Source organism: Balaenoptera musculus, chromosome 15 (genome assembly GCF_009873245.2).
Source record: "Balaenoptera musculus isolate JJ_BM4_2016_0621 chromosome 15, mBalMus1.pri.v3, whole genome shotgun sequence".
In the NCBI taxonomy this organism is placed as follows: Eukaryota; Metazoa; Chordata; class Mammalia; order Artiodactyla; family Balaenopteridae; genus Balaenoptera; species Balaenoptera musculus.
Genome location: NC_045799.1, coordinates 77,894,331 through 77,907,295, shown reverse-complemented (window position 1 = coordinate 77,907,295; position 12,965 = coordinate 77,894,331). Strand labels below are relative to the sequence as shown.

At 40.1% G+C, this 12,965-nt stretch overlaps 1 protein-coding gene across 3 annotated transcripts in view; it reads right to left on the bottom strand.

Moving 5' to 3' along the window:
• Nucleotides 1-12,965, bottom strand: part of LOC118881757 (general transcription factor II-I repeat domain-containing protein 2) — a 55,735-nt gene continuing 42,770 nt past the window's right edge. The window contains exons 11-17 of one of the 3 annotated variants that reach the window (XM_036826958.1): nt 11,334-11,390; nt 8,715-8,777; nt 7,337-7,414; nt 6,326-6,409; nt 4,601-4,784; nt 4,240-4,268; nt 1-2,120 (exon numbers count right to left, since the gene is read on the bottom strand). In XM_036826958.1, coding sequence (XP_036682853.1) covers nt 517-2,120; nt 4,240-4,268; nt 4,601-4,784; nt 6,326-6,409; nt 7,337-7,414; nt 8,715-8,777; nt 11,334-11,390 — 2,099 coding nt within the window. In that variant the 3' untranslated portion in view covers nt 1-516. The remainder of the gene's footprint in view (nt 2,121-4,239; nt 4,269-4,600; nt 4,785-6,325; nt 6,410-7,336; nt 7,415-8,714; nt 8,778-11,333; nt 11,391-12,965) is intronic. The other 2 variants (XM_036826957.1, XM_036826959.1) reach the window with 2 other exon arrangements.

Sequence of the window (12,965 nt, the reverse complement as noted above, 5' to 3'; positions counted from 1 at the left end):
CCTTTTCAGGTTCGTGTGGAGGCAGGGACAGCTAAGGCAGGGACACCACAGCATGTGAACACGTCTCTAACTGATTCTCCTTCAACTTGGAAACACGTGAGGTCACACGGAATTCCACACCAATGGCGGGGAGATAGATGTGTGTGCACATATACCCCCAGTGCATATATGCATCTGTCTCTCCGTTTCTCTGTGGACTGATTTAAACTTCAGAATGCAGCCCCAATGCCCACAAGGGTCAAGCAAGTATGTGAGTGAGTGAAACAGGCCAGGCGTAAGAAGAGTCAACTACTAGAAATACAATAAAGCTTTCTTGATTTTTACTGGGCTATGGGGAAACATAAAATGTCATACAAACAGGTATGATAACTGCAAATAATATTTCCGAGTCAAAGTGGGAAAAAGCGGAAAACCAGATATATTTAATAACTCATTTTCTCATCTTGCAACCCCTCGGGTCTAGAGGATTCTAGGCTTCCAGCCCAGGGGATCCTGCCCCCCCAGGAGTGTGCTTCATCACGTCGCGATGTGGAGCACAGAATCCCACTGGGAGTCCTTCAACTGGGAGCAGTACTCAGTTTTACTCAGTTTCATAATGGAAAAGAGCTGTTCACAAATGTAGGTACTCCCAAACATGGAGAGAATCTTGGCACAGTGGGTTTTGTACTTGGGATAGCTGCTCCAGAGGTATTTATAGAATTCTGGTATTCCAACCTTGTCGTATTTGGTTTTCAGGACCGTGTTGCACTGCAGATCAATCACCTCCATCTGGAGCGCTTCCTGGACGCTCTCGATCTTCATGGAGAAAGGGGAGCTGAACAGGGTCAGTTCACTTTCGTAGAGTTTGAAATCGGACAGCCTTTTCTGGAATTCCGTCTTCAGCTCCACGATTTTGGGAATGTAGTTCAGGCCATCGCTTTCATTTCTGGAAACCGATTTCAGGGTGGGAAAGTGGGCCAGGTTATTCCTGGCCAAATGAGTCTCCCAGAGGCACAGTTTAGCCAAGAACGCCCGAATCAAGTCGTACATCTGTGTCACGATTTGGGAATGCCCTTGGAGAGAGATGTTCAACGTGTTCAGATGCATAGTCATGTCCACCAAGAAGGCCAAGTCTTTGATCCAATCTTGAGAGCTCAGCTGAGGCAGGGGCTTGCCTCTGGAAGACATGAAGGAGTCAATTTCTTCCAACGATTCAAAGAACCTCTTCAGCACCAGCCCGCGGCTGAGCCACTTAATCTCCGTGTAGTACAGAAGGCTGCCGTATTGGCTGTCCAGCTCATAGAGCAAAGTCGTGAACTCGCTGTGGTTCAGTCCGCGGGAGCAGATCCAGTTCACGGCATTAACTACCACGCTCATGATGTGGTCCATCTTTAACTTTTGAGCACAGAGCGATTCCGGGTGAATAATGCAACAAACGGACTTCAGATCTGAGCCCTTGCAAGCCATCGCCACCTTGGACTTGAGTTTTGTGACCAGCCCGTCGTTGGCATCTACCATCGCAGGAGTGCCAGTTGAGGCCACGCTTACTAATTTCGACCAGTCGATATTAAACTTTTTAAGACTTTTCTCAACACGCAAAAAGATCTCATTTCCAGATTTTGTCCCCGTCATGGGCACCGTATCCAAAAGTTCTTCCGATACATCAAAATTCTCATCAACGCCCCGGATGAATATGGCCAACTGGGTGGTGTTATTTATATCTGTGATCTCGTCGATGGCAATAGAATAGGCCACAAATGATCTGATTTTTTCACGTAATTTCTCCCATAAGTTCCCAGCCACGTCTTCTATGGGCTGGACGGCAGGGTTTTCCCTTGGACTCACATTTGCAAGCACTCGTTTTTGCTCAGGACACACGATGTCTGATGACCCTAAGAGATACTTTCTGAGCCCTTTCTTCAGCTCCTGGAGCTTCTCGTCACGCATCTTCTCTGTGTACTGGTCATAGTGCTTGCTGTGGTTGGTTTGATAATGGCGTCTCAGGTTGTATTCTTTGGACACAGACATGCTCTGTTTGCATATTAAACATGTAGGGATATTCTGCACCTCCACGAAGAAATACGCTCTCTCCCACTTTTCTTGAAATACACGGCCCTCTTGGTCTATCTTTCTTTTTCCCACTTTTGATAGAAACATGGAGACAAGAAACAGTTCAGTTTTCTCTTAAATCGACTGTTAGTCTAACACCAGCAAGAGCATGATGACAAATGCAAGGGATAAGGTGGCGGGGGGGGGGGGCGTGGTTAACTGGAGAGCACCCCAGCCCTGCAGAGGTGTGGGGTGAGGACGGGGGACACTCAGGGCAAGCAAACGACTGCCAGAGGGAGCATGGCCCTGGCCTGCCCAGATCTTCAGATTGCTAAAGAAAACCTGGAAATGGACTTTTATGAAAAAGTCCCCGGTTCTTCAATATCGGCCACTAGTTCCCTTTTTTGAAAGGTAGATGAGCCAAGGGACTTCCCTGGTGGTGCAGTGGTTGGGAGCCCGCCTGCCAGTGTGGGGCACGTGGGCTCGAGCCCTAGTCCGGGAAGATCCCACACGCGGCGGGGCAACTAAGGCCGTGTGCCACAACTACTGAGCCCACGTGCCACAACTACTGAAGCCCGCGCACCTAGAGCCTGTGCTCCGCAACAAGAGAAGCCACCGCACCACAACAAAGAGTAGCCCCCGCTCGCTGCAACTAGAGAAAGCCCGTGCGCAGTAACACAGACCCAATGCAGCCAAAAATCAATCAATCAATCAATCAATCAATCAATAAATAAATAAAATTAAAAGGTAGATGAGCCAAAAGAAAGACATCTTTGGTGAGGTTCAGCAAGTCCTATGCTTGCCCATCTGGTTTAAATGAGAATGATTTGAAAGTGTATCTGCATTTTAACATATATTTTTTCATTTGATTTTCAAGAGAACTTTGAAATAACAGAGAAGGGAATGAGCACAGAAGACGTCTGATTTAACTGCTGTGAGTCCCAAAAGACGCCGGTGATAGCCACAGACCCTCAAAGAACCTACTTGTTTTCAATGTAAAGAAATGGGCCACGATGCAGGTGAGCTTTACTTTGAGAGAACACAGGTATAAAAATTCACTTTAAGAACATGTAGGCGGAGACAGGCAGTCAATTTAGTGGCTGCCTGGGGCTGGGGGTGGGAATGGGAAATGACCAGAAATGGGTAGGAGGAATCTTTCAGGTGGGGGAATGGAAATGTTCTAATATTAGATTGTGGTGATAGTTGCACAACTCCGTAAATATACTAAAAATCACTGGACTGTGTACAGTTTGCACAAGTGAATTTTACGGTACGTAAATTTATGCCACAATAAAGCTATTAAAAAGGTAAAAAGCTATTTAACAACCAGAGGAGTTTAGGAATAATATTTGTGCATTTTAAAAGAACACTTTAGTTTCCAAATTTAAATGAGGAGGTTCCCTAGATGACTCTTAGGAACATCGTTACATGTTATGCTTTTTTTTCTTTCTATAGGTACTTTATTTTTTTAAATTTTATTGAAATACACTTATTTACAATGTTGTGTTAGTTTCAGGTGTACAGCAAAGTGATTCAGTTATATATACATATGCATATATATATAAATAAATATATATATATTCTTTTTTAGCTTCTTTTCCATTATAGGTTATTGCAAGATGACTATAGTTCCCTGTGCTATACAGGAGGTCCTTGTTAGTTACACCTTCTGCTTTAATATCCAATAGGATTTTGACTTGCTTGCAAGGACTTTAGGGGAGACATTAAAAATATTTAACAAGCAGAGTGGCGGGGACATTGCCCAATCAGAACAGAAGTCAACTGGAGGGGGTTCTGGGAGCCCTGCTGTGCCAGGCCCTGTTGGTTCTGAACTGTGGGGAGGTCAGGGGTGGGAGATCCTGGTGGTGGGACTGGGGTGGCCAGGCAGGTACTATTTACCAAATAAGGTAGAGTAGTAGTTCAGTATTATGATATGAGCTGCCCCCCCAACCTCGACCCCATAAAGGACTCTTGAATAAGAATGTGGTATGTCATCACACACAGCAAGCTCCGTCAAATTGTTATATGAGAAAAATATGCCTGGCTAATAAAACTTGAGCAACAGAATTAAAGGACTTTAAAAGAAGCAGGAAAAACAAAATGCACATAAAGAGCGGCATGCTTTGCTCTTTCTGGCGGTGAGTGTCCACTGAGACAGCCCACGTGGCACAGCAGGGGCTAGGACCATCTTCTCTCCCCCAGGATACTCACCATTGCTGAGTTCAAGGCCGGGAAGTGGTCTGAAGAGAAAGAGACATTGGTGAGTGCAACAGAGGTCACTTTTCCTCTCTTGTCCACTTAGTTCTATTTGACAAACTTTTGTGAGTGTCAGTGCGAGGCTAAACTAAAACAGGCTGCCCACGATCACCAAGAAACGGGAGCGAGGACACACAGCTCCCAGAAGCAGAATACGATGAACTGAGTGTGACAGGCAGCATGACATAGCACTTGACTGCAGGGACCCACCGCCCACGTCCTGGGGTGAGAATCCCTGTGCCCCCCAGCTGCTCCACCTCGAGCAAGTTACGATCTGCAGCTCATTCTCCTGACCAGGCAGGGGACTCTCACGTACCTGATGACTGTGAATTTGATAAATTCTGCGGCATCCAAGATCCTTCTCATGGAGCTGATTTCCAGGTAGCCAGGGGCTTTGAATACCACCCCCGGGGGCATGCCGTCAATGACCACACAGCCAGGGTTGAAGGTGATCTTCCTGTAGGGAACTTTCACAGGGAAATCCACTCCAATTGCTTCACCTGTGATGATACAAAGAGTGTAAAACCAGTTGTGTGTCACTTGCTTTTCCCAAACCGTGCTTTATCTTTAATGTCAAGATTTTAAAATTAATCGCATCAAGTAACAACATTGGTGGTCAGCCAGTACTTTATTTTCCAGCCATGCTATAGGGTGTATGAATAATCTTATTGATTCTGAAATTGGTAACAGGTAGTGTAGCAGACTGTTTCTCTACCCATGAAATAGGTATTATCATAGTATCTACCTGAAAAGGGTTTTGTGAGGATTAAATGATTAATCACATGTCAAACACTAAAAACAATACTCAGCTATGGTAAAAAGTCAGTAAGTGAAAGATAGCTATTATAATTATTTAAAAAATATTTTAAGTTTATTTTTAATTGAGATATAATTGACATACAACATTGTATTAGTTTTGGGTATACAACATAAGGATTTGATAAAGATAGCTATTTAAAAAATTATTTTATTGAAGTATAGTTGATTTACAATGTCGTGTTAATTTCTGCTGTACAGCAAAGTGATTCAGTTATACATATATATACATTCTTTTTTTAATATTCTTTTCCATTATGGTTTATCATAGGATATTGAATATAATTCTCTGTGCTATACAGTAGGACCTTGTTAATCCATTCTATATATAAAAGCTTACATCTGCTAACCCCAAACTCCCACTCCATCACTCCCCCAACCCCCTCCCCCTTGGCAACCATCAGTCTGTTCTCTATGTCCGTAATTCTGTTTCTGTTTCGTAGATAGGTTCATTTGTGTCATATTTTAGATTCCACATAAGTGATATCATATAGTATTTGTCTTTCTCTTTCTGACTTACTTCACTTAGTATGATAATCTCTAGTTGCATCCATATTGCTGCAAATGGCATTATTTCATTCTTTCTTATGGCTGAGTAGTATTCCATTATACATATATATATATATATATATACACCACATCTTCTTTATCCATTCATCTGTCGATGGACATTTAGGTTGTTTCCATGTCTTGGCTGTTGTGAATAGTGGTGCTATGAACATAGGGGTGCATATATCTTTTTGAATTATAGTTTTGTCTGGATATTTGCCCAGGAGTGGGATTGCATGATCATATGGTAATTCTATTTTTAGTTTTCTAGGGAACCCCCATACTGTCCTCCATAGTGGCTGCACCAACTTACATTCCCACCAACAATGTAGAAAGGTTCCCTTTTCTCCACACCCTCTCTAGCATTTATTATTTGTAGACTTTTTAATGATGGCCATTCTGACTGGTGTGAGGTGGTACCTCACTGTGGTTTTGATTTGCATTTCTCTAATAATTAGCAATGTTGAGCATCTTTTCATGTGCCTATTGGCCAAAAGATAGCTATTATTATTATGAAATTAGTGTTTCCATGTAAAAGTTCTTCTTCAGTAAAAATACACACTAATTTTGATCACAGCTCCTTCACAGAAAGATCAATTTCTTAGATAAAGTAATCAATTAGAAGGAAATATTTCAAATGTATAAAATTTGGTTATGTAACGATATAAAAACGTACCAAATTTTCGGCTAAAGAGGTCATTGACTTGTTCTCTTAGTTGTTTTATTTTTTCAATGCTTGATAATCTTTCCTTCTCATTATCTAAAAAAATTAAAAAAACAAGCAAACCAGGTTTATTCATGTATTTGCTCCCCAGAAAAGCTGTTGGAGGAAACACCTGTTAGCACGTGTGAAAGCACTTTACCTGGCTTATCATTCAGTTTAGTTTTAGCAATAATTAAGCATTTTGGAAATTTGTAAATTTAAGGCATTATAGATGACAGAGAATTTTCCAAATTATGACTCTATGTAAATATAAGACATACTGCTTTAGAGAACATTTTCAATATCATGCAAGATAAGGATGTCCACTTTCACCCCTACTCTTCAACATTATAATAGAGATCCTAGCCAGTGCAACATAGCAAGTAAAATGAATAAGATGTATGTGCTAGGATTAGGGGGGAAAATTTTTTAATACTTGAAATTTTTATTCTATTTAATTTTGAATAACTAAAAGCGATTATGTGGTTCAAAATTCAGATGATATAAAACAGTAAATCATGAAATGTCTCTCTTCCATCCCTATCTTAGCTTTCAAGTTTCCTTCTTTGGAGGATCTATGCTATTAGATTATTTTGTATCTCTCCAGATATGTTTTATACACACCTATTCAGAAAAGAAGATTAATTGATGGGCAGCAAATACATTTCACCTCTGTGGCCAGTTCCAATCCAATGGTAGCCAGTGCTTGGAGCTGGCTGCCCTAAGGGGTATTTTCCAGGTAATGCACCAGGGCAGGGCTGTGAGAAGCAATATATCTGATAAACAATGTATGATATAGCAAGATATTCAGTGTGTGGCAATTGGCGTCATATTTTATATTCCTGAATTGTCTTTCCTTAGTTGACAGGGTGAACTTAGCAAAAAAATAGCTCCAAGAGACTAACCCATGTCATAAAGTGGTTAAAATATAACAAAATGAAAAACATAATCTAAATTATGATGAAGTCAGATAGAATTCCATACCTGGAATTGTCACCTGAACGATGTTAAGATCTTCAACACCTGCTGCAGAATTTGTAATATTGGATGAATTGGTGTTTCCTTAAACAGAAAATGAAATTTAGAACTTATAGAAAATTAGGTTACTTCTCCTCTAAAACTATCAAATTGCCACTTTGATCAGAAGGCCAGACTAGGGAATTCCCTGGCGGTCCAGTGACTAGGACTTGGTGCTTTCACTGCCAGGGCCTGGGTTTAATCCCTGGTTGGGGAACTAAGATTCTGCAAGACAGGAGGCGTGGCCAAAAAAAAAAAAAGAAGGCCAGGCTAGATTTTTAAAACTCCAGAGAACATTTAGCTGTAGAATAACAAGCTGGCTTGGCAATAATTGATGTTTGAGTCTCTGTAGTTTAATGTCGATGTCAAAGGAGAAAGGGCACCGGGGCTTTTATTTAGTTCCTAGCCCCTGATACTTCAGTCAGTCTAATTTGATTTAAAAAGAAGCGTGTTTAAAAATATATTTCCTGGGACTTCCCTGACAGTCCAGTGGTTAAGACTCTAAGCTCCCAGTGTAGGGGGCATGGGTTGGATCCCTGGTCAGGGAACTAAGATCCTGCATGCCACTCAGCCAAAAAAAAAAAAGAAAAAAGAAAAAAAAATTTCCTTTGTTGTTATTCTCAGTTTAAAGGTGGGGGATAGGAAAGAAGACATACGAATGTGTCCAAGAGGACACTTAGGAAGCAGATGTCCTATGAGAAATGAGATAACAGACAGTCAAGGAAAGGCTCAGATGGGGTTAAATAGTAAAAGCACAGTTGACGTTATCATGATTTCTGGTCAAATGATACACACAACGCTCACTTAAGTTCTATATGAGAAATGTAAATGAGCCTGTCTAGTCCTTTCTGAGGGACTCAAAGTTCAATCCCTGTGTTCTGTGAAAGATCAACCATTTGGGTGTTTGAGATTCTGCATCTGAAGAGCAAGACCTCAAAGGGACACAAGGAGACACACCATCATTCTTCTCCTCTCCCCCCTTCATTCTCCCCGCCTTCATTCTTCCCTCCCTGCCCCCTTCATTTCCCCCTCCCTCTTCATCCTCCCCCTCTTCATTCTTTCCCTCTCCCCTCCCCCTTTCAGTTTCCCCCTCCCCACTTCATTCCCCTCCTTCGGGCTTCATTCTTTCCTCACTGGACCAAGCACAGTTTGGCCCTACTCTGGCCAGGGCTAATTTGCACAGCCTAATTCTGTTGTCCGACAAGCCTAGAGCACTGGGTACCTGATGGGAATATGGGCTGCTCTGGTCATAGGTACACACACATTGAGTTAAATCTTTCCCCTTTCAGAAAAAATGAAAACTGTACTTAGCCGTGCGAATGTGGCAAGGTTTTTGGCAACCAACCTTCAATTTTCACCTCAGCTTCAGGGTCCTCACTCATTTCTGAAGGGACAAGCTGAGTAGAATCTTGAAAAAAAAATTTCTAAAATGACATTCATTGTTTATGTATTCTCACATTCCAACATTTTACTGCTCCCATACCCAAAAAGTCGCTTATCCTGGCATTTTAAATACATTTTATATTTACTAAACATAGAGGTATAAACATAAAGGTAATTTTAATTTTAAAAAGGATAATAGGGTAATAAAGGATAATCTTATAAGGGATAAGAGGAGATAAGGAACTTTCAGATATTATCAAATAATGTGAAGTTACCCGCAGTAATGGACACAGAATATCCTTCTATTTGAGCTAATGGAATACATCTGGTCATAGTGTTTTCTGGTTGTCATCGGGAATTACTAGGATTTAAAAAAAGGCATTTGCTCCTTTCTTATCCTGCCACCAGCCCCCAGGTGATTCATGGTCTATTATTACATGGATGCATGTAATGTTCATGACATATACATGCTCAGTGAAATAAGCCAGTCACAAAAAAGCAAATATCACATGATTTCACTTATATGAGGTACCTAAAATACCTATTTGAGTTTTCTGGTGGATAAGAATTATGACATATACATTAAGTTCTACATATAGACAAAAGCCTGGCTAGCTTATCTCGCCTAACTCTAGCTCATTTTAGAAAGATTTGTCCAATCTTACATTAATTGTTAGCAAAAGAAGAAAGACTAGAATGCAAAACTGTTTTGATATTGTACTATTGTTACGTAGGATGTAACCTTTGGGGAAAAACAGGTAAAGGTACATTGGACTGCTCTGTACTATTCTTGCAGCTTCTTGTGAATCTATAATTATTTTAAAATAAAAAGGTTTTAGGGAGTTCCCTGGTGGCCTCGTGGTTAGAATTCTGGGCTCTCACTGCCGTGGCCTGGGGTTCAATCTCTGGTTGGGGAACTGAGATCCCACAGGCTATGCAGTGTGGCCCCTCCCTGCCCCAGATAAATAAATAAATAATAAAAAAATAAAAGGACTGACATAAAATAAAAAGGTTTTAAAAATCAAACAAATTCAGCTCTATTGTAAATGGGCTTCCCACTATATCACGATAATAAAAAATCTGTTTAGAAATGAACTATTTCGAGGGCCAACATCCCATGAAATCTTTCTGATTCTAATTCAGCACCAGTTCTACAACTGACTCCTACACAGGTCTTCTTCTTTCCAAATATTGTACTATCCATCCATTTAAAAAATGACCAAACAATACCTTAACAGGCTTTTACAAAGGCAAGTAAAATGACATAAGGGAGGAATAGATTTAAACTCAATTCAAAATAATTGTCCTCCTTTACATCCAGAGAAGGTCAGAGATTGAGTTAACGAAAAGAAACAAAAAATTAATGGAAGAATCCTGACACACGCTACAATATGGATGAACCCTGAGAGCATTATGCTCAGTGAAATAAGCCAGTCACAAAAAGGCAAATACCGTAGGATTCCGCTTATATGAGATACCTAAAGTAGTCAAATTCATAGAGACAGAAAGTAGAATAGAGGTTGCCAGGAGGGAAAATGGGGGAGTTGTTGTTTAATGGGGATAGATTTGCAAGATGAAAAGTTCTGGAGATCTTCTTCCCAACAATGTAAATACACTCACCACTACCAAACTGCACACTTCACAGTGGTTAAGATGGTAAATTTTCTGTTATGTGTTTTTTTTTAACCACAATGAAAACACATAATTTAGAAAAATAAACAGGAGTTAAATAATGACAGAGTCCGCTTGTCTTCTTGGTTCTAAAGCAATGAAGTTCAAAATGACTAATTTTATGAGTGAATGAACAATTCTAAGACTGGACTCTATCATAGTATGTTCTCTGGCAAAATCTACCAAAATTCTTCTAGGTCAGAGACTTAGACAAATTGCTCAGGGGGCCGTTGGAACCATCCTCTACAACAAAAAACTCCAGACTCCCTAAATCAGGGAAGCTATCGAAAATGACTGCAACTCTGCTCCTTGGAGAAAGTTTTTGATGTAAAAGAAAAACACAAATCATTTTGGTACTGAGACAGATGTACAACCCCTAAAAACAAGATCAACTTGCCTGTAAACTGAAAAAGACATTCATACCTCTATGTTTGCAGAGGAAATCTCCTTTATTAATTTTATCTTATATAAACCACTTTAAGAGTTTAGGCCTTAAATATGATACTCAGGATTTATACACGAATGGAGGGAAGTATATATCAAGTTCTACCTCTAATTCAAGAATTTCCTAAAATTCTATTCAACTTTGCTCAAAAGATTTTGGCATGCCCATCAAGAAGACAAAATGAAATAAAGTAACAAATGGCATCAGGGCAAAGTTTTCTTACCACTTAACCTTTATAGCCAGGCACTTAAAGTAGAATCATTTACAAATCAAAAGAGTAAGAGTGACAGAGTTCTTAATACTACATCTTAGAATGAGGACTCGGCCAGTTCTCTAAGAAGGCATGTTGTCTTCTGTATTTTCAAACATGTGTGTTTAAAAGAGTGTATTCCCTTCAAAATACTGTAAACTAAAAAAAAAAAAAAAAAAAAGAGAGAGAGAGAGAAAATGCCTCATTTTTCTAACCTTCCACTGGTAATTCCATTTCTATTACTTCAGTGCTGGCAGAAGAATGATGGCTCTCTGAAAGGAAAGCAAACAAGGCAGAAGTACAAATTTTAAAAAAGAAATCATTTAAAAACAATGCAAATAATTCAAGACCCGCACAGGAATATACATGCAATACTTCGACTCCCTAATATCAAATTCACACAAACGATCCTTTCTTTACGTTTTTTCCTTTGTTTTTGTTTTTATCTGTGCTTTGGAAAAATTTCAAATACAGAAAAGCAGAGAGATGGCATCATGAAGCCATGTGCCCATCCCTCAGCGCCAACAGTCATCAACTCACGTCATCCCGTTTTATCCGTGCCCACCCCACCCTGCACTGGTAGTTTAAAGTAAATCCCAGAATTCAGTGTGCAAACACTGCATAACTACAGGCAAGTACATAAGTAAAGTCTCTTCCTTTAGCATTACCATGATATTGCGATGACCCCTACAAATGAACAATTATTCTTTATCATCATCTCTTAGCTAGGCATTGTTCAAATTTCCTCAATTGTCTCATAAATGTCTTTTCTTAAAAAAAACTTTATATTTGGAAATAGTTTTAAACACAGAAAAGTTGCAAAAATAAAATAGTACAAAGAAGATCCATCTACCCTTTACTCAGATAACATGATGTTAACAATTTACCCTGTTTGTTGGTAATCTTTGTCTCTCCCTCCCCCCGTCCCCAATCTATATAGAGAGATAGATGTATATACACACACTTTTTTTCCTGAAGCATTTGAGGGAAAGGTACATACGTTATGGACCTTTATCTCTGAACACTTCCGTGACTATTTCCTTAGAATAGGGATATTCTCTTATACCATCACATTATAGTTATAAACTCACAGAATTTAACATGTGAGACAATTTTATCTATTCTACCATTCATATTCCAACTTTGTCAGTTGCCCAAATGTTCATTATAGCCTTTCCCTTTCAGTACGGGATCCAGTTTGGGGGGTCAGGTCTTGTTTTTAGCTGTCACGTCTCCTTTAATCTTGAATGGTTCCATAGTCTGTCTTCGTTTTTTATGGCATTGCCATTTCTGAAGATTTGAGTCCCCTCCGTCCCCCCGTTCCCCTCCCCACTAGAATGTTCCTCATTTTGAGTTTGTCTGATGTTTCCTCATGGTAAGACTCAGGTCTTGCATTCTCAGCCAGAACACTGCCTAGATGACGGTGTGTCCTTCTCAGCGTATCACATACACAGGCACCCGGAATTTGGGGCTGGCAGGATTTTGAGTTGATAGGTCTCATCCTGCTGTGAAAAAATAAACCACCTAGGGGCCAATATACAGAGGCCATCTTTGGTTCATTTCTAGAAAACGATGCAATTTCAACGTTGCATCATCAAACTGGTCAGGCTGTGTAACACACAGTCACAAATGTGACAAAGATCAAATCACTTACATACAAAAAGCAAGCCACACACCCATGTTGAATCTCATTACATGACTTTACCAAACAGAAGTTGAGGTAATTTAAAAAAACAAAAACAAAAACAAATTGCATCGTGTTAGGTTCAAGCCTAAGCAAGATCAAGTTTACATTAAAAAAAAAAAAAAGCCCTACAAGTAGGCCAATGCATTTCTTTTCCTCCTCT